Source organism: Sapajus apella, unplaced genomic scaffold (genome assembly GCF_009761245.1).
Source record: "Sapajus apella isolate SASKATOON/1434 unplaced genomic scaffold, GSC_monkey_1.0 scaffold21, whole genome shotgun sequence".
NCBI lineage: Eukaryota > Metazoa > Chordata > Mammalia > Primates > Cebidae > Sapajus > Sapajus apella.
The window spans coordinates 24,738,727-24,763,208 of NW_022436961.1; the positions used below are offsets into that span (position 1 = coordinate 24,738,727).

General features: G+C 59.4%; 1 protein-coding gene and 1 long non-coding RNA gene across 6 annotated transcripts; both read right to left on the reverse strand.

The window, feature by feature from the left end:
- Positions 1-768: 768 nt before the first annotated feature.
- HR (HR lysine demethylase and nuclear receptor corepressor) lies at positions 769-20,022 on the reverse strand. Of its 5 annotated transcripts, none has more exons than XM_032288453.1 (20): positions 19,906-20,022; positions 17,076-17,697; positions 15,224-15,876; positions 13,718-14,507; positions 12,273-12,423; positions 12,002-12,195; positions 10,325-10,492; positions 9,455-9,544; positions 9,157-9,272; positions 7,963-8,044; positions 7,426-7,589; positions 7,074-7,310; positions 6,696-6,861; positions 6,448-6,517; positions 6,102-6,232; positions 5,532-5,651; positions 5,318-5,433; positions 3,282-3,446; positions 2,689-2,817; positions 769-2,159 (listed from the first exon to the last, which is right to left on the reverse strand). In XM_032288453.1, exons 3-20 carry the CDS (start codon positions 15,833-15,835, stop codon positions 2,097-2,099), a joined length of 3,564 nt encoding a protein of 1,187 aa, XP_032144344.1. In that variant the 5' UTR covers positions 15,836-15,876; positions 17,076-17,697; positions 19,906-20,022; the 3' UTR covers positions 769-2,096. The 5 variants fall into 5 exon arrangements, with proteins under 5 accessions (XP_032144344.1, XP_032144345.1, XP_032144343.1 ...); XM_032288454.1 differs by lacking the exon at positions 19,906-20,022 and adding an exon at positions 18,226-18,525; XM_032288452.1 differs by lacking the exon at positions 19,906-20,022 and having other exon boundaries at positions 17,076-17,833.
- Positions 20,023-21,742: 1,720 nt separating this feature from the next.
- On the reverse strand, positions 21,743-24,117 carry LOC116558457. The gene is made up of 2 exons (XR_004272011.1): positions 23,703-24,117; positions 21,743-21,960 (listed from the first exon to the last, which is right to left on the reverse strand). It is a non-coding gene; the product is annotated as an uncharacterized LOC116558457 (long non-coding RNA).
- Between the last annotated feature and the right edge of the window lie 365 nt (positions 24,118-24,482).

Sequence of the window (24,482 nt, forward strand, 5' to 3'; positions counted from 1 at the left end):
TGACTCAGAAAACTTGGTTCAAATCCCAGTTCTGCCACTAAAATTGCTCTGCGACCTTGGGTAATCTACTTAATTGCAGCTTGCCTGTTTCGTCTTCTGTAAAATGGAAATAAATCCTGTCTGTCTCAAAATTGTGATAATGGATTAACTGAGATCATTTAAATGAAAGGGATTAAATGAGATGAATTATTATTATTATATTGTTACTATTTTGGAGACAGAGTCTTACTCTGTTGCCCAGGCTGAAGTGCAGTGGCGTGATCTTGGCTCACTGCAACCTCTGCCTCCTGGGTTCAAGCGATTCTTCTGCCTCAGCCTCCCAAGTAGCTGGGATTACAGGTGCCCACCACCACGCCCTGCTAATGTTTTTTGTTTGTGTTTTAGTAGAGACAGTGTATCATGTTGGCCAGGCTGGTCTCAAACTCCTGACCTCAAGTGATCTGCCCACCTTGGCCTCCCAGAGTGCTGGGATTACAGGCGTGGGCCACCGTGCCTGGCCTTGTGGTTTTTTTTGTTTTGTTTTGTTTTGCTTTTGTTTTTGTTTTTGTAAATAAAGGATGGTTTTGTAAATCATGGCAAAGCCTCTTAATAGAATATAAGCAAGTCATTTAAAATGAAGGTTAGGTAGCAATATAGAAAATGATTATATGGTGTTGAAAGAAACCAAGGCCAAATCACAGCAATCCAGCCCTGTGCACAGGAAGTCCCTGGGAAAGCACTAGAGGAAATATGCCAGAATGCTCATTATTAGTTGGAGGTGTGTAATGATGGGCTCAAAGGTGACTTTATTTTCTGAATGTTCTGCAAGTATATTCTGCTTACAATAAAAAACTTTATTTAATTTAAAAAAAGCCCCCAAACCACAGCAGGAACAATTGGGTATGACAAGAGTGGGAGCATTTTTCTTTGTGGGGCTGAGATACACAAGAGAAGAGGGAGAGGGCACAGCGCCACCAGAAGCCTGTGGGCGTGGGGCGGGGACAAGGAGGGGTCACTATCTGAAGCAGTCGGGTTCATTCCCAGGCTGGGCCTGGTGCGCATCATGGCCACCAAGGGCAGACAGTTGGGGCAAGTGCTCTTCTGGGCCACACTCCTGGATCTCCAGGTCAAGGTAGTTGGGAGAGATGGGGCTGCCTGGAGCTTGCTGGGTGGAGTAGGGCTCCAGAATCCCTGTACAGGGCAGTCACCTTGCGGCTGTGCCCCAGGACTCTGCCTTGCCTGCTGTTGCACTCAAGAGCATCTTCGGGGGACAGCCCCCCCACCCCACCCAAAGGCTCCTCAGTGGGAGGCAGGGACCCAGGCCCCAGAAGAAGAGCAGACAGTGGTGTCCTGTCCCTTGGGCCCCAGCTCTGGCCCCAGCTCTGGCCCGCCCTACTCCATTTGCCTCTACTCTAGGGCAGACTTCCATGTCTCTGTCCCTCCCTGGACCATGTGGCCTGCAGGGTCAGGGCCAACCACACTGGCAGCAGTCACAAAACAACAGACTTTAATGGAAATCATGAAGGAGGGAAACGGGCAGACGGGGAGGGGCTGAGTGACATCGCCCATGCTGCTCCCTCAGCCAAGCCTGGGCAGCCCCTGATGCCACCCTCTCCTCACACTCCCCAGATCTTCTGGCAGGAGGGCAGAAGGTCGGGCCCCCTTCTTCAGCATGCCTGCAGCCAGCCCAGCGAGGATTCGGCGGTGGAAGCGGAGCGGGGCAGTAGAGCGGGCTCAGCGAGAGTGAGCAGCAGGAAGAGGTGTTGCTTAAGCCAGAGTGATTACCAAGGTACCCCAAGGAAGGGCTGTTTGTCTCCTGGGTTGGGGGAGTGGGCTTTGGAGGAAGTCAGTCACCTCCAATGTGGGCCTGGTACCATGGAGAGGGGCACAGGGCAGGGGAGGTGCTAGCCTGAGAAGGACAGGTGTGAGCTTGGTGGCACTGTGGTTGTTGGCTTGAGGGGGAGGGGAACAGGGTACCTAGCTTGTGCCCAGAGTGGTGCTTGTGGGGTTGTCCAGAAATCCCCAAGTCCCCTAGTGTCATTCCCTGCTAAAGTTGTGCCTGGGCTGACCACTTGGTCTACCTGTCCCCATCCCTACCCCAGACACCCAGGATCCCTCTATTTGGCCTCCTGTAATGTCCCCACAGCCACCTTCACTGCTTGGAACACAGCCCAATCCATCTAGGAAAAAGAGAGAGGACAAAGAATTTTCAGTGACATTCCTGGGTCCGCCGCTATCTCCCACCCCTCTTAAAAGGAATACTCTGGCTGGGTGGGTGGCTTATGCCTGTAATCCCAGCACTTTGGGAGGCCAAGGTGGGTGGATCATTTGAGGTCAGGAGTTCGAGACCAGTCTGGCCAACATGGTGAAACCCCACCTCTACTAAAAATACAAAAAAAAAAAATTAGCCAGGCTTGGTGGCGGGCGCCGGTAATCCCAGCTACTCAGGAGGCTAAGGCAGGAGAATCACTTGAACCAGGGAATTGGAGGTTGCAGTGAGCCAAGATCATGCCATTGCACTCCAGCCTGGCTGACAGAGCAAGACGCTGTCTCAAAAAAAACAAAGTAAGCAAAAGGAATACTCTTCCCCTGCACAGGGTGGCTACCTGTTTGGCACAGGGTGGGATCTGCTATGTCCACTGCAGCTGTGGCACGGGGAGATGGGGGCTTGGGCAGCACACCCCGCCTGCTGGCCCACACCGCACTTACCTGGGCATAAAGCAGGCGGCAGTCAGGGGGAAGGCTGGGTCCCTGGTGGCAGAGCTGTGCGGAGAGGGCGGAGGTCTCAGGGGAGAGGAAGTGCTGAGTGACGCTGACCGTGCTCACCAGGCCCTGCACCTGTGTCAGGGGTGGGAAATGAACAGGGCGGTCAGCGAGGCTCAAGGTCAGGCATCCTCTCCCTGTCCCCCTGGTCCCTGAGTTTCGCTTCCTCTAATGACACCCCACCCCCATGCCTGGCTCTCAAGAGAGCAGATTCTTGGAAGCACCACTGGACACCTCAAAGGCTGTGGCCAAAACCAGGCCTAAGGGCTGCCAGAGAGACCCCAAAGGTTCCCCGTGAGTCTCCTGGCATCAGCATGCCCAGGAGCCCAGGATTGGACTGTGGCGCAGTCCCAGTTGGGCTTGGTGACTTCAGATCCTCTTGGCGCCCCCATTTCATCTCCCCGACAGCAGCATGCAACTCCCTGCCCTGCCCGGCTCTGGGGTGTTGAGGGAATGTGGATGCCTGCGGCATTGTTCATTGCTTGGGTTGCTCCTGCCATCCTGATCTCCCCGCAGAGCCCCTGCCTGCCGGGAAGCACCTGGTGGGGAGCCCCTGCAGGCACCAGCACGGCCTCTCCAGGGGCCTGGAGCAGGGTCCAGCAGCTCACGCCCCACTCCTCCCGCAGGCGCCGCCGCAGCCCTGCGTCCAGGTAGCAGCTGCCCGGGGCGCCAGGCTCCAGGGCGCCTGCCCCAGCCGAGCACACCTCAAAGAAGAGAAGGGGAGATGAGTGAGATGGGGCAGGAAGGGCAGGGCTGCAGGAGGATGGAACACAGACTTCTCAGAGGCCAGGGGTGGAGAGAAGAGCTGAAGGGTCAAGTCTTGAAGGACAGGCAGGGAGGGCATGGCTGGGTTGCTTGGGACTGGGGCAGCTCAGGTTGGCAGAACACACATTTGGCTGGAAGGAGCTTAGAAGGAAGGAATTCAAGGTCCTACAGGTGGCCAGACTGAATCCCTGCATTTCTGGGTCTGGAGGCCTTGAGTAGCCTCTGTGACCTCGGCCATTCTGCTCCCTGTCTCAATGCTCCCCCTTTCTGCAAAATCCAGGAAGACGTCCTACATAATCTCAGTTCATAAACTGTCTGTACCAGGACTTCCTAACCTGAAGTCTTTGGAATGGCCAGAACTGAGCTCAGTGGCAGGTGAGGAGGGAGCTGTATGTCCCTCGGGGGACAACCCAAAGCATTCATCAGAGGTTCCCTAAAATCCCTGATACAGAAAAAGGGAGGACTGCTGGGAGGCTCTGGTCCTAGAGGGTGAACAGGCTTTCGGACCAGGCTGAGGCCTCTGCAGCAGCCACAGCTACGGGGGCCTCACAAGCCCAACCAGATCAGGGAGCTCTTAGGGCAGGCAGGGACTTGCAAAACCAGCATCATGCTCGAACCAGCCACCAGCCCAATCCACCCGTAGCAAGGACCTCAGCCACTGCCCCTGGGCTTAGGGCTGCAAGATGGGGCTGTGGGGGAAGGGAAGGCTGGTGAAGCAGTTTGGACTGCAGGGGAGTCCTGGCCAGGTGCCAAGATTCCCTTGCTCTTGGAGATGCAGGTCCACCCTGGCACAGAACAGTGTTTCCCAGGCCACCCAGGGAGAATGTGCCCCTCAGCCCTCTCCATGAGTCACTGGGTTGGGCCACGGGGACTGCCCATGGCCAGCCCCACCCAGTCTGGACGAGGCCATCTGTGTGTGGAGGTGTGCCTGAGTGCTGCCCTCTGCATGTCGCAGCATCTGTGTGTGCATCTGCACACGTGTGCCTGTGCGTGGGAGGGGGGCACACCACGCTGGCCTCTGCACATCTCTGTGTGTGTGCCTTGGCGAGGGGTAACATTTGGTGGAAGTCTTTTCCCCAGGATAATGAGGGCCCAGCTGGACTTGGGAACCATGGGGCTGCCCTCACCTTACCCCTGGCCTCTCTCCTCCCCTGCACCTCAAGCTTCTTGCCTCCTGCCCACCCCATCACCTTCCCCTTCCCCCACTCCTCACCTGGCCCCTCTCTCCCTCCACCTCCCTCAGCTCCCTTCCTTGCTAGCCCCCTCTGGGAGCACCTCCTCCAGGCAGTCTTCCCTAACAAGGTGCAGATACCAAAAGGAGGGCAGCAGGATAGAGTCTCAGAAGTGGCGGAGCTGCCTGCCCCCAGGAAAAGCATAGAGTAGTGACCTGAGCCCATGACAGACAGAAGCTCAGATACCAGCCCTACCACTGAGCCTCTGCATTCTCATCTGCAAATGGGAAGGGAGCAGTGCCGCCTCATGGGGCGGTGGAGGCTGGGATGGTAACAGACACTAAGGCCCTAGCACCACGTCCAGCCTCAGGCAGCTGGTGCTCTCATTTCAAAACCTTCAGGTCCAGGCTCTCCTGCTGCAGCCGCCTGCCTCTTCTCTGGCTCAGAGAAGGGGCAAGGGGCTCCCCGGGTCCCCTCTGCCTTCTCTGCACCTGTCTGTGCAGCTCACCTGAGGACATGAGGTGGATGAGCACACAGGGACCAAACACTAGGGTGGGCTCCCAGCCAGACAGGACTAGACAAGCTTCTGGGGCTGGGTGGGGCGGGGGTAAGGGGAGGGCTCCCAGCTGCCTCCTCACCATCTGGAGAAAGCGGCGGATACGCTGGGCGTCCTGTGCCCGGAACACGTGCCACACAGTGCTGATCTGGCTGCCCGGAGACCAGAGCCCCTCCCCGTCCAGGCCTGAAAGGAAGTCTGAAGAGGGAAGTGCGATCAGGCAGGCCCAGGGCCCGCACTTGCAGACACTCGCCTCTGTAGCTTGTCCCCGCTCCCGCCTCTGCCCGAGGACCTACCTTTCTGTGCCTGGTGCCAGGCAGGCACTGGTGCTTCAGCGTGCACCAGGACACTGACCAGGTCGGCCACCTCCACGCAGAGATTCTTGGTCCCCAGGTGTCCCCGGTGTGGGTTCACACCTGTATGGCAATAGAGTAAGAACAGTTAGAAATGGAATCAGAGGCCGGGCGCAGTGGCTCACGCCTGTAATCCCAGCACTTTGGGAAGCCAAGGTGGGTGGATCATTTGAGGTCAGGAGTTTGAGACCAGTCTGGCCAACATGGTGAAACCCCGCCTCTACTAAAAATACAAAAAAAATTAGCTGGTGTGGTGGCACATGCCTGCAATCCTAGCTACTCAGGAGGCTGAGGCAGGAGAATTGCTTGAACCTAGGAGGCAGAGTTGCAGTGAGCTGAAATCATACCACTGCACTCCAGCCTGGGTGACAGAGTGAGACTTTGTTTCAGGAAAAAAAAAAAAAAAATGGAATCAGAGAAGCGCTTCAGGCCCCAGGGCCTTGGCACAGATGCTTGTGTGCCCCGAGATGACAGGCATGGGAGTAGGGACTGGGCAGGTAGAGGGCCACTCACCATAGGCTGCCCAGAGCTGGGGCTCCAGTGGACACAGGGCATGGCCCGGTGGGAGGTAGGAAGCCAGGTTGAGTTTCCCATGGTGGGCGCAGTACTCTGGGAGTGGCAGGCTGACAGCTAGGTTCTCCACTCTGTAGGGGGAGGGGATCATGCCCAGCAGGCCCAGCCTGGGCTCCAGAGACCCTATCAAAGCCACCCCCCACTGCTGGGGTAACTCCCACAGGGCAAATGTGAGAGCACTGAGGGCCATGGGGTGGGGGTGGGGGCAGAGGAGGAGGGGAGGACAGAATGAGGCAGGGCTTGTGGTAGCTGGGGAGGTAGGTCTGGCCCTTGGTGACAGACACACCTGCTGGTATCCTCATCCCCCAGAGCTCGGTGCAGCAGGAGGACAGAGCCCTCGTCTGACTTTGAGCGAACTAGAAGAAGAGACAGGATGGCCATTGGCCCGGGGAGGGGCCTCCTCAGCCTGAAGCCCCTGCCCCAGTGGCAACAACACCTGCTTCCACCCCCTCAGCATCCTCTGGGTCTCCTCTGCCACCCAGTCCCTAGGGCTTGGGCTCCCAGCTCTGTCTCCCCTGTGTTGGGGTCACTTACGCTCAGGCCAGGAGAAGCCCTCCCAGAATGTGCTGCTGCCCAGGCTGGTGGGCTGGGGAGGCCCAACGGGGCTCAGCGCCTGCACCTGGCCTCCAAGCACCCCAAGGGCCTCTGTGCCCCACAGGTTGCTCTGCAGTGTCCTCTGGATCCCTGACACCAACACAGGCTGTGAGGGGGAGAGAGAGGAAGGAGGCCATGAGAATGGACAGGGTGCCCGCCGGGGCCGGGCGAGAGCGTGTCGTAAGGGCAATAGGACAGCAGAGGGACAGCCCTCCTGCCCCCTCGGAGCCGCTGGGTCTTTCTGGGTCTAGGGACCAAGGCCCTGAGGGGCAGATGGGTGGCCAGGGATGGAGGGGAGGGGTGGGGTGGTTGTCTCACCTGGCCCTGCCTCCAGTGCTCCTGAAAGAGGTGGAAGCCTCCCCGAGGCCGGGGCTCCTGCAGCCATAGCAAAGCCCCTGGGAGAGGCAGCCGGGGCCGCACTGGAGACAGTGGTAGGCCCAGACCCTTGCGCAGGCCCGGGCCAGCTCGAAGCCCCGGCCCCAGGGCCTTCTCCTGGATCTTCCGTTCCACCACCTGCGCGATAATGCTGTCCAGGATGTTGGTGATGCGGTCGTCCTGCAGTAGGGACACAGGAAGGGGCACAGGGGCTCAGGACCTGCCCAGCCCCACAGAGAGGGCAGCCCAGCCTCTAGTATCCTGGCTCCCAGCCTTCCTCCCTGCCCTCACTCACACTGGGCAGAGCCGGAGTGACAGGGGCAAAGGCCATGTGTATCCGCTCATGGCCCAAGCAGAGTTTGACTGCGGTAGAGGCCAGGAGTTCGCAGAGAGAAGGACAAGGCAGGGGCCCTCGGCCGGCACGGTCCTCTGCTGGGGTCTCAGTGGAATCTGGGGTTTCTGTCCGGGAGGAAGATGGTCAGGGGCTTCGCGTTTGGTCCCTCCCCTTCCCCGTGAGGCCCCCTTGCCCATGCTGCTCTTTCCTCACTTCTTGGCTGAGTCCAGTCTCCCCCACCAGGACCCTCCACCTCAGCTCTGCTCTGGGTCTCCCCGGCTGCTACCCTTCCTGTAGGCAGCTCCAGAACCTCTAAAAGGAGAGGTTCAGAGGGGTTCTGGCCAGAGAAGGTGTTTGGAGGCATGTCTGGAGGGGAGTGGTGGAGATTATTGGGGGGGGTTGCTAAAGCTCCTGGAGACTTATGCCTGTCACCTCCTCCTTCAAACTCTGGCCCAGCCTCCCTCCTGCACAGGCCAAGGGGCCAGAGGAGCCGCTCACCCTCTTTGATGCTCTTGGTCCTGTGGGTGTCCCCATTGCTGGAAGGTTGTGGAATTGGGGGCGTTTTCTGTGTCGATTCCTTCTGTTAAACCCATCCACCCGCCCCCATCCAACCAGAGATTTAAAAATGGCAGACACAATTCAACACAAGCCACAAGAATGAACAGTGAAGTCTTGTCGGTCCTAAAACCACGTTTAGAGGGGCCAAATGTTGTAGGATATAATGTCAGGTGGAAAAACACTGCTCGTTGGTGTCCACCTGTGGTAGGGTCCACAGACTACTAAGACAGATGGCTGCAAAGAAATACATCAAAACTAACAGTGGTATTAAGGCCATCGTCATTTTCTTCCTTATACTTGTCTGCGTTTTCCAAAATTTCCACAGTGGGTATATAACCGTGTCTGGCACCCAAAATGCATTCAATGAACTATTTTTTTTTTTTTTGAATGAATGATTTTTTTTTTTTTTTTTGAGATGGAGTCTTGCTTTGTCACCTAGGCTGGAGTGCAGTGGTGCAATCTCTGCTCACTGCAGCCTCTGCCTCCTGGTTTTAAGTAATTCTGCCCTCCCTGCCAAGTAGCTGGGACTACAGGCATGCACTGCCATGCTCAGCTAATTTTTTTGTTTTTGTGTTTTTAGTAGAGACTGGGTTTCATGATATTCGCCAGGATGGTCTCGGTCTCCTGACCTCATGATCTGCCCGCGTCAGCCTCCCAAAGTGCTGGGATTACAGGCATGAGCCACCGTGCCTGGCCATGAATGACTTTTATAATAACAGGAATTTCATAAAAGCTTTGCAAAATGCACACTGAGCGCCTGCTAGGTATTAGGTACTGGGGATACTGAGAAGGCGGGCCAATGCTCCACCCGAAGGAACCCATGGCCTGGGGACATGGTCACACCAACAAGCTCCTCCAGTGTGATGTGGCAGGCACTGAACTAGACTCTGCACAGAGTAGGGCAGAACTCCAGGAAGGCAGGAGGTGAGGACTTTCAGGGCATGGGGGTGGGAGGGCCTGCGCTGGAGAGCCTGCATGGCTCCTGATCCCCAGGGGAAGGTGGGAATTAGCCTGATTCCACAGGCTTCTCTCTCGATTTCCATCCCCACCAAAAAAAGGACGGAGGGCAAACCCCTGCAAAGGTCAGTCATTTGCAGGCACGATACCCAACCGGTGGTATGCCCTGGGTCTTACCTGCTGGCCTGCATTCCCGGGGGCCCACACCCGGGCATCAGCTTGGCAGGGGCAGTGCCCCCGGATATCAAACTTGACCCAGACCTGGTGCATTGCAGTGCTCAGCTCTGCCAAAGCTGGGGGTGGGGGTGGGCAGGAGAGGGAGGTTGGTGGTGAGTGTAGACCAACAGGCAGCCCGGGCAGCTTGGCTTTGCCAAGCAGAAGGGCATGGCACTGGGGGGGAAGGGACAATCAGACAGGAAGCTGGTTTCCCTCAGGACCCAACCTCTGCACACCCCACCCCTCCAAGACAGCTCACCCTGGCTGGAGACAAACTGGGTCAGCGTCAGGGAACAGGCAGCGTGCCCAGCCTCCTGCGTGCACTCCTCCGTGGACTGCTCCCGAGAGCCTGTGGGCAGGAAGGGAAAAGCTGTAGGTTCAGAAATCAAGGTAATCACAGGTTAAGGTCAGAGAAGGTCAGGACATGAGATCTAAATCCGGGGACTCAATAGTCCATAAAACTTGTGCTTTCTGGAAACCTGGGTCACATAGAGACATCACATTCTTGGCTCGTAGAAGGCACAGCCTTTAATGTGCCGAGATGCTTTGCAAGTCCCCAGGCTAACCATGTGGAAGACAATGTTCTAAAGCTCATCTGACCCTGCAGCTCTTTTGGTCATGCCTTCCGGAACACGGGGAAATTCCAAGCTCTCCCATGGGCAGCTTGAGCCAAGGGAGAGAAAGCTGAGAACCATGAAAAAAAAACAGGGCAAAACCAGAAGACCTGAGTCTGCATCCTGGTTACAACACTTGACTAACTGTGTGACCCTGGACAAGTCACTTATCCTCTGAGTTTTTCTTATCTGGAAAATGAAGGCAATAATAACCACTGCACGGTGTTACAGCAGGTTTTAAAGGATGCCAGCTGAGCAGAGTGGGAGATGCAGAGAGGGCACTCGCCTTTGTTTAAGGGTGGTCAAGGACGCAGGCATGCTCCTCTGATCTGCAGAGAGGGGACTTCTGTTCTAAGGGCATTGAGCCACGGTGGCTGAGACTGCGGCTGGGCAGTGGGTCAGGGGCTTTTTAGGGTGAGGCAGCCAATGAATGACCACAGCCTTGGGGCAGTCCACTGAGGGCTCCTTCCAGCCCTCCCACCCCCGGCCCCCTCCTGCCCCTAGCCCCCTCCTACCTGCTTTCTCCCTGGTCCGCCCAGCACCTGCCACACGACCACAGGCCACACACAGCCGGTGGCTGCAGCGGGGACATCGCCAGTGGGTGTTGAAGAGTCCATGGTGGCAACGGCTGCAGCAGCGTGGAATGCCCGGGTTGTCCTCTGTCACGGCTGGCCCCTGGCCTGCTGACCACAGAGGGAACAGGGTCAGAGGGTGAAGGCAACGGGCCCCATTGAAAGGCTTCACATGAGAAGGATCCAGGCAGGGGCAGGAGAACAGGGAGTAGCTTCCATGGAACCCCCCTGCGTCCGCCCGCCAGAGAATGGAGGCAGGCTCCTTGACAGCTAACCCCTGCTTATTCCACAGCCCCTCAAGAGCCTCCCCGAAGAAGCCATCCTCTCCAGCAAACACTTCTAGGGACAGTGGAAGCCCTGGCTCCACCATTCCTGCCCCACACCCAGCCCTGCCCCAGGGACTTCCCCAGTGGCCCTGAATTACTAATCCACACCACTTCTAGCACATTCTTTCCTCTACCTCCTTCCCTCCACCTCCTTCCCTCTAATCCCTACATGCTGCCAGAAATGGTAACTATGCTTGGGTGACACTTCCTCCAGGGGCTTTGTTGTTGTTTTGAGACAGTGTCTCACTCTGTCACCTAGGCTGGAGTGCAGTGGTGTGATGCCAGCTCACTGCAGCCTCCATCTCCCGGTTTCAAGTGATCCTCCCACCTCGGTCTCCCGAAGTGCTGGGATTACAGGTGTGAGCCACCGCACCCAGCCAGGAGTGGGGTTTTTTGAGAGCCAGGTATCAGACTCAGCCCTTGTTGATAGGTGGAAAACGTGCCATGGAGTACAATTCAACAAACGCCTTGCCTTTGGGCGCAGGGGACTCAGAGGTGGTCAGGACTTGGCCCTGCCTTGTAGTGCTCAAATTCCGGGTAGGGAGATGGACCCATAAATACGGCAGTGACCATGGCACCACGAGGTGGGTGCTGGAGATGGAAAATGCCAGGGAAGGGTGAGGATGGGAATGCGGGGGAGCTTCCCAGGAGGGCCCCAGAGGATGAGTAAGTTTTCATTCAGCAGGTAGGCAGGGAGGAGCAGGGCATTCCAGACGAAGGAAAGCCAGTGCCAAGGCCCAAGGGGATGACAAGCTCCAGGGAGCCGGGAAGGGAAAGATGGGTGGCGTGTGTGCCGGGAACCCAGGCTGGGAGTGGCAGGAGCCAGCAGGGAGCCGGCTGAAGACACGCCAAGGAGCCTGCCCTGTCTGGGGCTAGAGGGAGCCCTGAGGGTCTCCACCGAACACTGACCGGCAGCCCAGGGCTGTGTGCTTACTAGGAACTCTCTCTGCTGGGAAGGGCAACCCCAGTGAGCGCCTGGAGCCAGAGGAACCTTAGGCCAGGTCTTGCCAGCCCTCCAGGCCCAGGAGCTTTACCTGACCCCAGGAGCCCTCAGGAGCTACCCCACCTCCCAGTGCCTTGCAGATACTTGGCACTCGCTCTTGTTTTCCCAAAAACTTCCAGAGAACTGGGCCGTACCCAGTTTGTCACCTTCCTGATGTCCCCACCCAGGCCAGGAGCTTTTCTGAGGTTGCCTGAGGTCTAGGAGCCGGCAGTGTGGGTGGGGCCAGGGGAGGGATGCCTGGGGCTCCCCACACAGTGCAGACCCCAGGCAGACCCAGGAGGTCCTGCTCACCTTCACGCTGGGCCCAGGCAAGAGCCTCCCGCTCCCTCCGCAGCAGGCGGCACAGTCGGTCTCCCAAGCCACTGAGCAGGTGCTTGGCGAGGCCCGTGCTGAGCCGGCCATTAGGGCTGGACCCTGGGTCTTCCTCAGAGCTGGAGCTGGCGGCTGTGTCTTCCTCTGGCTGCGGCTCCCCTCCCAGAGGCGATCTGGACAGAGGGGAGGAGAAGGTGAGGAGGGAGGCCTGGCCAGAGGGCGCTGGGGTCATCCAGGGTCAAAGGCTCACCTCCGCACTTGCTGAGGGTGGTAGGCACGCCCTCCTCCCTCTCCAGATGCCTGGGCACAACCTTGGCATGGAGCCAGTTTTGCAGAGCAGGCCAGGCATGGTATGTCCTGAAACCCTGCGTCCTGGAGACTGGCCTGGCCGTCGTGGGGTCCTGAGGGGACAATGTGGGAGGTGAGGAGTCAGGGTTTCCTGGGCTGCTGGGATCCCCATCCCCCGCCTCAGTGCCCTGCCTGTTCACACACAGAGCCAGCCCAGCTCCTCGCCCCAGGTCTCTGAAGCCTAATTCAGAACCAGCAGGAGTGGACCAGGCAGCTAGAAGGCTCGAACACCAGGCTGAGTAGGGAGTCTGAGGATGCCCTGGCACCGGGCCGGCTGCTGAGGGAAGAGGTTGTCTGGCGTGTTGCACCCAAGGCTTTGGGCAGCTGGGGCGATCGTCCTGACACAAGCACAGGATCCAGCCAGTGTAGACTTTGGATAGCTCCACTGTGGGTTTGGTGATGCCACTGACCACTGGCTGCGTGACAGGAGGAGACAATCCCAGCGTGGACGGAGAGTGCTGGAAGGTGAGAAGGCCGGAGAGTTTTCACACAGGCCACAGGTGCAGTAACCCACGAAGGCGAAGGGGCCAACAACTTCCCAGCCAGGACAGAGGCTGGGGAGGGCACAGCAGGCCCATGCCAGGTGCAAGGGCATTTGGGCAAGGCCATGGAGAGTCCTGATCCACACCCAGCCGTCCAGGAAGCTGAAAAACTGAAGTGCTCCTGAAGAACTGAGGCTGGGCCAGCAGTGCCAGGGCCCTCCGTGGGGGGCGCAGTGTGGCAGATGACTCCAGGGTGCACCCAGAGCCCTATAACACTGGCAGAGTCCAAACTGAGTCTCCAGCTCCATCTGGCCAAGAGAGCAGCCGTTCCTGGCCAGGACAAGGGATCCTTCAGGACAGGCCATCCCCAAACAGGGATTTGTGGTGTAAGCAGTCATTGCAGTGAACATTTCTTGAGTGTTCACCGGGTGCCAGGAATTATTCTAAGCTCTTGCCGTGAATTATTCTAGCATTTAACTTTTGCAGCAGTCTTCCTGGGGCAGGTGCCATCTTCAGCCCCACTTTATAGATGAAGTAACTAAGGCCCAGAGAGGTGAAGCAACTCACCCAAGGTCACACAGCTACCAATCAGCAAGCAAAGTCAGAGACGAGGCGCTCTGGCTCCAGAGCCATGCTCCTACCCATGTCATTATACTGTCACCAACACACCAGGGCTTGGGAGGAAACGGCGATAGAAGCCACTTGCTAGAAGGCTCTGGGCTGGAGATGCTGAGGAAGGCCTAGCAAGCCATTGCGATCCAAGCTGTGGTCCACTCATAAAGCCTACGGACCCCCCAACATGCGAAGCCCCAGCCCCAGCTGTGCCCTCCCATGCAGGGCCTGCAGCCCCTCCAGGCCCCCTTACCTCTCTGGTCATCTTGCTGTCCTGAGTCTGCCTTGTTCCCTACTGATGTGTCCCGCACCTCCTGCCAACCCACGGCCCCCTGTCCTGCAGTGCCTGGGAAAGGGTCCGGTGGCCGCTTGGGGGCTGGGCTGCCCACTGCTCCCAGGACTTCCGGGCTGCCTGCCCTCTTGAGGGCCCGGAGCCGAGCAGCCGGCTTCTCCTCAACCTCAGGGCAGCCGCGTGGACATTCAAACTGCTCTGAGTGCCGCGTGAGCCATGTCTTCTTCAGCTTGGTGTGGTGGCTTGGGGGGCAGGCCCTGGGGCCAGAGGCCTTGTTCACTTCCTCGCTGGGTTCGCTGGCTCCACTGGCACCCCCCTCCAGGCCCTCCTGGCACTTCCCACAAGGGCCAAGACCCTCATCTTTAGTGGGCAGGTAGGATGAGCAGCAGCCCCCCTGGGCAACAGGCGGCTCGGGAGAGGGACACCTTGGTGTGGCTGGTGGCCCCAGGTGGTACCCAAGGCTCCCACCGCCTGGCCCAGCCCAGACATTGCCAAGAGTATGAACGAGGCCTGGGGCACAAGTGGGCCAGGGGGTCCGGGGCACAATGTCTGGCTGCCCCAGGAAGAGTGGGCAAAGATTCTGCTGCTGGCCAGCCCCCGTCTCTCCATCCCTCGGGTGCAGTGAAGGGCGTTCGGTCTCCCCGGCTCTCTGCAGGTGCCCACCAGGGGTTAAGCCCAACACCCCAGGTTCCACAGCTGCCAAGGGCTCCTTTGCCAACCTGAGAATGCTTGGATCCTTGTGGTAAAAACCCTAAAGGGAGGAGAAAGGGTTACGCTCGGGCTGACTTGGGAACCTGGTGCCTAAAAGGATGGGCAGAACTGACAAGCAAGGATGGTGAGAATACTGAAGGTCTCACATTCTGATTAGTGGACGGCACTGCTCTAGGTCTCCGGAGCGCCCCTGCCGCTGTCCTGGCAACCCCACATCCTCCCCCAGAATTTCTGATGCTTCCCCGAAATCCAGCACTAAAGGGTGAACGCCGGACACAGCCAAATGGCATCCCGGGTCTGTTCAGGCCATTTGGTGTCCTGTGCCATACTGCGTTTTAAGTGTTTTAAAATCTCATCCCTGGGAGTGGGAGTAATCTATGGGAGAGGTGCCCTAGACACGGGCCATGGGCTTCCCTGCACATCCCATGCTCAGATAGAGTGGTCTTGCCAGTCCGCCCATCTCCTCCCAGGAGAAGCCATACATTCCAAGTCCAGAGTTCCCAGGACCTTATCCTGGGCAGACAATGGGTGAGTCAGCGGTTGCAATGACCTGAGGGGCGGGGAGGCCTAAAGATGCAGCTTCTCAGGGCAGGGCTTGCTGGGGTTGGCTGTGGGGCCTGGGACAGCTCCGGGCTGATGGACCCCTCTACCTTGGTGCTGCGTTCCCTTTTTATCACAGTAGAAGGGCAGCTTGGGGACCACTGAGCTACTTTGCAAGGCCAGAGCCCCAGGTACCCTCTCTGCCCCTGAACTCACCTTGCCACCTAAGCCGAAGGCAGAGGGCACTTTGGGCTGGCCCCCAGAGTATACCCAGGGGTGCGGGGCCAGGGGCCAGTCACGTGGCTGCTCTGGGGGCAGGCCAGACATTAGGTAGGGTGGCAAGCATGTGGGCACCCAGAAGGGGGCTCGCTCCAGGATCTTGGTCTCCAGAAGGAAAGGGCAGTGCCAGGGCCGGAAGGCCACGGGGTCACTCTTGAGATGGCCGCCACTATGCTCAGGCATCAGGGGGCCACAGCGAGGTGGGCACGCTGGCCCGCAGAATGGCAGTGGATGGGCAAGCATGGCCTCCTTCCAGCGTAGTCCCTCTTTGCTGCCCAGCCAGCTGGCCTTCCTCTCCCCATTCTGGGTGCCCTCACCCTCCACAAGTTGGAGATTGTCCTTGGTGCCCTGCGGGAAGCCAGGGGTAAGCCAGGAGTCTGGGGTGCTCAGGACGCCCCTCCAAAAGGGGGAAGGCTCTCCCAGACACAGCGGCCCACGGTGCAGGCCATCTTGAGGTGGGGTGCGTGGCTCCTGTCTCACGATGCTGTTCTCTGGGGCCGTCTTCTCCCAGGTTGGGGTGCCCTTCAGGAAGCTGGGCGTACTCTCCATCACTCTCCTGCCCTCATGGGGCTCTCCCAGAGGAGGGGTCCCTGGAGCATAACCATCAAAGCATGAGCTTCTAGGGCACATGCCCCAAGCACCTTACAGCCTGCCACAGAGTGGGCACCACCCTGGCAGAACCAAGGCAGCTCAAAACAGTAAGACGTGCCAACCCACACTGGGCACCATGCTGCCTCTTCACATGCAGCCCGACTCATCTTGCTCCTTCAGTGTGGGGATTACCTCTTCCCCAAATGCCACCTGGGCCAGCGCCCCTCAGGCAGAGGCTGCCATTGCTAGTCGGACACCTCCTGGCTTTGCCGGGCTCTAAACCTGCTGGAGCCACAAGGGAGGACAGAAAGGGAAGGCACTGAACTTGGAAAAGGGCTGGATCCTGGCCTTGACTGTCCTGTGCTGTATGGCCTTGGACAAGTCATGTCATTCCTCTGGGCCTCAGTGTGCCCTTGAGACTCGGGTCACGTCTCAGAGGATTCTCCCCAACCTGCAATCCGTGGTTTTGGGGGTGCTACTAGCCCGACCCTAGCCCAGAGCCCCAGCCAGGCTTGTAGCCATGGGAAGTGCGGGCCTGGCAGGCTGGAGTCATGGAGAGGGCTGCCTGCCAGGGCTGCTGGCTGTGTCTCTCCCTACACCTGGGCGGCCCTGAGTCAGCCTCTTCCCAGAGCAATCGGCTTCTCAAGCAGAGTCCCAGGACAACTGCTGGGGCTAGGATCTCCACCCTGGCCCCCAGCGGGCAGAGCGCGCCAGCACAGGGGAGGGGGATTAAGAAGCCTCAGCTGGATGGGTCAAGCTGCCCTATCCCAGCCAGCAGTGCCAGGGCAGTCGCCACCGCCGCCGGAAACTTCAGCCTGGCGCGGAGTGGGGAGGGAAAGAGGCGGGGAAAGCGGGCTGGGCCCCAGAGAGAGGCAAGGGAGGGAAAATTGAACGTGCGTGCAAGGGACCAGGATGACAGGTGGCACTAGAGCGGCAGCGCTCTCTTGGCGCGGTCTCCTCCGCCAGCCCGAGGAAGCCCCAGGCGGGAGGTGACGGCGCGGTGGCAGAGGGCGCCCAGGTTTTCTGGAGCCACCGCTCCACCGTGGTCTGGCCCCGTCGGGCATCCTAACTTTCAGGTGTCAGAATGGGTGGCCCAAACCAGAGGGGTTTGGGGAGCTCAATCCCTGCGGGCACCACAGCCTCAGCTCAGAAATCCCCCGCCACAAGTGTCCCCAGACTGCGCGCTTCTGGCGCTTACCTGGGCTTCACCGGCCGGTCGCAGCCCGGGCGGTGGCGGTCGTCGTGGCCGGCACCGGGCGCCTGCTCCCCATGGGCCGTCTCCAGGGCCTCCCGGCCGGCGAGCAAGAACGCGTTCTCCCGCTCGGTCTGCTCAGCGCGCTCGCGCTCCCCTTCCCCCGGGGCGGCGGGGGCGCTCTAGGGCCGCAGGTTGGAGGGGTCGGACTCCGGGATCTGCAGGATGCGGCACACGGCGCGGATCGGCCGCACCAGCTTCTGGGCCGAGGCCGTGGGTTGCGCCATGGGACGCCGAGACTCCGTGCTGCGCCGCGGGGAGGGCCGGGCCGGGGCTAGGGAGCGGGTGCCCCCGGAGGCAGAGAAGGCGCCGGGCCGGGGGGAACACGCGCCCCGGGTCGGAGATGGCCGAGTGGGGGGAAAGGCCGAGGGGCCGGGGGAAGGGGTCGTGCCTGAATGGGGGCCGATCCCAAGACCCAGGAGAGAGGCACCGGCGAGGGCGCAGCACCGCGCAGCGCGGCTAATGGAGGTAGAGCGCGGCGGAGAGCGCAGCAGGACCTCTGATCGCCATCGCCAGACTCGCAACTGAGAGTGGGGAAGCTGCTCCGCCGGTTTCCTCCTCCAGCACCCTGAGGGAAACAGGAGCCCGTGATTCGGCGGCCGCGCCTGGGCCTGCCCCCTCCCGGGCCCCGGGGGCTTCCGCCAACGCCCCGGCGATGCCACCGGCTGCGCACGGGGAGAAAGAGCCCTTTGTTCCCCCTCCCCCCCGCGGCACCCGGGCGCCTGCCGAGAGAGGCTCCCCCGGGGCAGCGTGCCAGCTTCCCAGCTGCCCCACCCTCCCGTGGGCCCGGCCCCGGAGCCTGGCAGGCGGGCGGCACCCCCACTATAGGTGCCAAGCCCGGGAAACTGGAGCAAAGGGCGGGAGGGGCCGGACCAGGCCACGGTGGGGCGGGGTGCCCCCCAGGGTGCTAGGGTGGGGCGGCTGGGAGGGGGCAGCGCCAGAGCTGGCAGGGGCAGTCGGGTTCTCACGGGTCAGTGATGGGCGCTCTGGCCCACGCCAGCCGGATTGTGCCTGCCGGGCCACTGGCTCCTGGTCCTCTCCAGCTCTGGCACACGGCACGCCCCACTGGCCTGTGTCTGCACTGCCTCATCCTCACCTGGCCAAGCTGCTCTTTGCCATCTTCCACCCCAAACTCTTCCCAAATCCCTTCCAGAGTTCAAGGGCACAAAGGGTTGTGGCCTAGGACCTCTGGGAGGGCCTGGGCTTGGGTATGTCCCTGGTCTAAGGGCCTTGATTTCGCCAAATGTCTGGAGAGGTCATGGGCGGGGATGAGCTCCGACACTGGCCCCAGACCCCGGGCTCTGAGGGTCTGCCCCATCCCCAGGGTTCCTGGTGCTTTCAGGCCCTGCGCTGGAGAGGCGCCCATGGGAGTGGCTCCCAGGAGAGCGCAGAGAGGAGGAGAGGAAATGGAAAAGCAGGGCACCCTCCACCCGAGGAAGCATCCCGGCTCCTCTGCGGGGGTGGTTCCAGCGCAGACACAAACAGACAGATTCAAACACACACAGACAGATTCAGACTCACACAGAAACCCACACGCCCAACGGGTGCTTCCCTTCCCCTCAGGCACCCACCTCCCACCCTCAGCTCCCCTGCCTCCCTGCCCCTTCGGAAGCCTTCCTCGGCCTGCCTGGGACCGAAGCTGTACCCCCTCTTTCCCATCCCATGAAAGTGATGGGTTCTGGATGTCTCTAGCTTGGTCCCAAGTCACACCACTATCCCTGCAGAGGGGAGCCCTGAAGAGCCAGAAGCCTTCCTCCTAAGGATGAGCAAAGACCTGGAGCCTTCTACCAATTGAGGAGGAGTGGGGTCATGAGGAGAGGGGGCCTAAAGCAGCTGGCACTGGGCAGGAGTAGGGCCATGTTGGCATCGATTCAGCCCACCCCAGGCCTCCCCCCAGAGGCCAGTTCTGTGGCAGAGCAGGCTGGTAGGGGTTGTTTACATGACTGAGTTAGTAACACTCCCTTCCTCCCCAGCTCCCCTGGGGGTGGCAGGGACCTGAGTGTGCCAGGGGAGCTGCTTGTAGAGGGTCTAACATGGACTGGAGGCCCCAGGCCCTGAGGCCCGGCCTCACTCCAGCTGGCTCCAGGGGTGAAGGTGAGGGGCTGGGGTGTGCCTGTGGTCCCCCATCTGTGTCCTCTGGCCTCCCTCCTCAGCAGCCGAAGCTTGTGGGAGCGCCAGGGGGAGATTCCTGCGGCTTGGGGCCTGAAAGAGGCCAAGATGGGCGCCTGCGCAGTCCAGAACCCTGAGGGCCTATCGCTGACAACCCCAAAGGGGATGGGGACTATCCCAGGGGAGGGGGACAGATTCCCCCCACCCCCAGTTTTCATGTCTGCTTTGTCAGGCCCCAGTCCCTGGACTAGAGCAGGGCTCTAGGGGACAGACTCCTGAAAAGCCCAGGGGCTCGTAGGGACTTGCAGGGTGGGAGGAAAAACCTCTTCCCCACCCTCAACTGTTCCCCATCCCACTTGGGAACCCATGCCACAGGCCCACGGAGTCCTTGTAGCCGGCTGTTCTGTGCCTGAGGACGGAGCAGAGCGGAGGAGACACACAGAAGACACAAACACAGAAGGGAAGCCACACGGCGCGTGGACACAGTGCCAGACTCGTGGACAAAGGCAAGCTGACCGGCACCCCCAGCCACGCGTGGGCCCAGCCCCAGCCCCGCACCGACCCCTGGCGCGCTGACACACACACGCTCGCTGACACACGCTTGTGCTGACGGACACAGCAGCACTCACGAGCCGGTGGCCCTCCTGCCATCCCCAGAGCCCCTTACCTGGGCAAGCACAGTGCCCCCCGGGCAGAGCAGCCCCCGGCCCAGGGGAGGGCAGCAGGCGGGGGCGGGGGAAGGAGCCCCGGAGAGTCAGGCCAAGCTGCCACTAATCCGGGCGGGGAGAGGGGGGGCACCCACGTCAGAGCGGGGACTGCCGGGTGGAGGGCATCTGAGGACATCCCCTCCCACACACGCGGCCGTCTGGGCACCTAGCCCTGCTTCCCCAGCCCCTCCATCCTTCAGACAGCTGAGGCTGGCCTCCCCCCACCCCCCCACCCTGTGGCAACGCCTGGGGGGGGCATGGGGGAGGGGGAATACCAGGTGAATTCTCCTGGGACCCGCAGTGGGGAGGAGGGGAAGGGAAGTGTGGAGATGCGTTTGGAGCCAGGAGGAAGCTCCGCAACAGACGCTGCCCTCCCGTCTCGCCCACCCACCTGCATCCCTGACCTAATTCCTCTTCTCAGTCCAAACCTCCCAGCGCGCCTCCCCCCACCTCCCCTCCCCTCCAGGTTACCCCCACAAGCTACCCACCTGGGGAGGGGAAGCCAGTTCCACTCTGCCCTGGGCTTGGGGCCTTTGTGCCTAGCCGGAAACACCAATTGTGGCCCCCAGGACTTCTCCAGCAGCAGAGAATCATCCTCCTGTCTGAGCATCTGCCCCCTACCCAGCTCCTGAGACCCCCGGTCCCTGATGCTGGGTAGAGGACGAGCCAGAGCCTGAGTGCCACCTCCTTAACCCCCTCAAGGTGGGGGGCAGTGCCAACCAGGATGCCCCAACCCAGCCTGGGTCAGAGCTATGTCAGAACTAGAGGCTAATCAGTGGCAGCTAAAAATACAGCCAGTGTGTGGAGCGCACATGGAATTGGAGGTGGGGAAGGGGACCAGGACACAGAGGTCCCCAGGCCGAGAAGGTCGGGGATGGGGCTGAAGACACAGGGAGGGAAAGGAGCCACCTGGAAGCACCTGGCAGTGGGTGGGGAGGAGAGAGAAGAGAGGAGCAAGCAGGAAGGGCCATCTGCACCCAGAAACCAGTGGGGAGATAGAGGAACCCCTCAAAAGCAGACGAGCTGTATACAGGTGAGGAGTGAGACCAGGGCACAAACCGAGTTGGGTAGGGGCCACACCCAGGGGACGTGTGCAGCTCTAAGGGGGCTGGCTGTGGCAGCTTCGTGTCCCCACCTTTGTGCCCTGATCCTGCTGGGGGCCCACTGGCTGGTGGGGAGGAGAGGGCTGGGGACCCTGGGCAGGCTGGCGTGCAGCTTACTTTTCCTCGAGAGGCCAGGCCAGAGTGGGTGGAGGGTGAGACAGGAACCCCCTCCAGTGTGCAACCATGCTGGGCAAAGCTGAGGTCTCAGGGGTTCTCAGAGGGGCCAGGGTTGGCTCTCAGGGAAGTCCAGTTGACAACCAGCGCCCTGAGCCTCTGGGTCACATGCATGCTCACCCAGAAATGCCCCAGAACTGGACTTCTCCTGGCTCCTTCCCCTCTGGCCCCATCATGTGTTGGAATTCATACAACTGCAGTCACTGCTCACCAAACCCATGTTCTACGCTTTGCGGTGGGCCCCAGGCAATCCAGGGTACAAAGGCAGAAATCACAAGGCCATCCCACACGCCTCCCCCACCCAGAACTCGTGCTCATTGTGTGCATTTGTTCTTATACCAGCAAAAACTCCTCCAGGCCTCATAGGTGTTGGCCCAGTGCTGGGCGCTGGGGGAGCTGGGCTTGTTCATGAATGATTACCAGATGCTCCCAGTCCTGCCCTGGGGCAGGCAGGGGAGCTTCACAGACAGGTCAGAGAATGAGCAGGACTTCACCACCCAATCGCAAACTCACAAAAATATTTCACTTCCGTTAGATCCTTTTTTCGGGGCTGAGCTACAAGTGTGTAAAATATACATGTTCTTTGTGAAGTCACAATACAGTGGGGGAGAAAAGGTAACGCACTCAAGGCAAAAGCAGAAGTCTGTGCAGGAACAGAGGCGGTGAGGTCCAGACAGCAAACCACTTCCAGGTGAGGGAGTGCTGGCGAAGGGCTTCCCAGAGAGTCTGAGCGGGGTTCTAAGGGAAAGGCGGAATAGGATACAGTGGGATGGTAGAGGAAGAGCATGTCAGAGGTCAGTATGCACGGGGCCCTGCAGAGCCAGGAGACAGCCTGATTGATGAGGTGGCAAGGACAAGCCATCTTGAGCTCTGCCAAGGGGCTCAGGTGGCCCTGTGGCCCTCACCTGTTCTAGGAGGGAGGGTAAGTGAAGCCCTCACCCCAGTGAAATCTCCCTCACCACCACACGACGTCAGGCCTCTCCCCAACTGTTTTCTTTTGCTTTGTTTTGTTTTGACATTCATCACATGTCCTTCTGGGTTTGTTTTTCCTTGAGATGGAGTCTTGCTGTGTCACTGGGCTGGAGTGTAGTGGCACAATCTGGGCTCACTGCAACCTCTGCCTCCCGGGCTCAAGCGATTCTCAGGCCTCAGCCTCCTGAGTAGCTGGGATTACAGGCACGCGCCACCATGTCTGGCTAATTTTTATATTTTAGTAGAGATGGAGTTTCATCATGTTGGTCAGGCTGGTCTTGAACTCCTGACCTCAGGTGATCTGCCTGCCTTGGCCTCCCAAAGTGCTGGGATTACAGATGTGAGCCACCGCGCCTGGCGCCTCTCTGGTTTTGTTCCCTTGGTCTGGGTATGTGGATCCTGCCAGCCCACCTCTGTCAATGCAACTCCCAGGCAGAGGTGCATCAGGAGTCAGGGTCCCCGACTCACAAGCAGCATGATGGTAGACAAGTTGTTGTGGCTCCAAGCCTCAGTTTTTCATCTGTAAAATGGGTATAGCCCTACAGGTACCGTGGCTCATGCCTGTAATCCCAGCCCTTTCAGAGGTCAAGGCAGGTGGATCACTTGAGCCTCGGAGTTCAAAAACAGCCTGGACAACATGGGGAGACCCCATCTTTAAAAAAAATACAATAATTAGCCAGGTGTGATGAACAGCACCTGCAGTTCTAGCTACTCAGGAGGCTGAGGCGGGAGGATCCCTCAAGTCCAGGAGTTCAAAGATGCAGTATACTTTGACCGCTCCACTGCATTCTAGCCTGGGCGATAGTGAGAACCTGTTTTAAAAAATGGATGTAGTCCCTACTTGACAGCCTTGTTGGGAGGATTCAAGGAAATCATCTCTGTAAAATGCCCAGTACAAGGTCAGGCACACAACGAATACTCCACACGTAAGCCTCCATGTCCTTGCCTGCCAGGCAGGAATCATCTCCCTCACTCTGGTACTGCATAGTGGTTAAGTGCACAGATGCTGCAGCCAGACTGCCTGATTCCAAGCCCTTCTGCTACCTACTAGCTGTGTGACCTTGGGCAAATCACTTGCCCTCTCTGTGCCTGTTTTTCTGTTTGTAAAATGGAGATTCTAAGAGTTGTACATACCCCCCAAAGATTGTTATGAGGATTAAATTAGTATATGCTAGGGGCTTAAAGCAGCGTCTGCGTGGGCGGCCACACTCTGGTCGCCAGCCGTCACTCCCCCTGCAGTGTCTGGCATGTTGTCTGGTACCTGCTCAAGGCTCAGTAGAGATTTTTTGAATGAATTAATGGAGATAAGACAACCCCACGATGCAAAGACAGGCCATGGTAGAATGGCAGCGAGCACCCATACATGAGGAGCTAAACTACCGCGGCAGATTACAAGCCTCCCCCAAATAAAACCCAGATAATCCCCACACCAAGAGTTAATCCACTCTCTGAGGCCACTCCAGGTTACCACCCTGTTTCCCCTCTTCTCATCCCACACTCTCACCCACCTCTTTGCTTAATCAAAAGCAGGGAGGAGGACCAGGTGTGGCGGTGGCAGAGGGGCACACCCCAGGCATCATGGCGAGACCAGCATCAGCATCAGGGCAGGAGAGGGCAGAGCTGGGTACCCAGTGGCCCCAGGGATTGGAGGAGGGGTTGGAGTGGAACCAGCCAGGCAAAAAACCTTGGTCTCAGGAGAGCAGAGTAGACTCCTTGGATGGGGCAGGCCAAGGACCAGTGACCACAAGCAGCAGGGAGGGACACTGGAGGCCGTCCAAGTTCCGCCAGGCCCAGCAGGGCGAGGTTCTGGCCAATCTCCCAGCCCCACCCTCCTTGACCTGGAAGCAGGGGGCAGCCCAGATCCTGGCTGCTGCTGCCCTCTCGTGGCCACTCCTCAGAGGTGCAATGCTACCCCTGCTGTTACCTGAGTGTTTATACAGAACTGGATGTCCCCAGAGCTGCCCCAGGGGCCCCCTTCTTCCAAGCTCCCAGCGGAAATACTCCCCAGGCCTCCCCTGCCTAGCTTGACCTCCCTATGGGACTAACGTGCTGCCCCGAGCCCTCGCCTGCCTGGGCTCCCACTGGTTTCTTTACAGCTGTACCTTCCTGCTAAAGCCTCTCAGCCTATCTGAACTCTCTGGTTCTGACCTGTCCTCTGGACTGGTCTCCCCTTTCCCACTGATGCTCTCGGAGCGCCCTAAGAGCTTTTTCGTGGAATCACATGCTGCATCACAATACTCTGTCAATGACTCTGTCTCCTCCAGAGGACGGGGCTCCTTCAGCCTTAG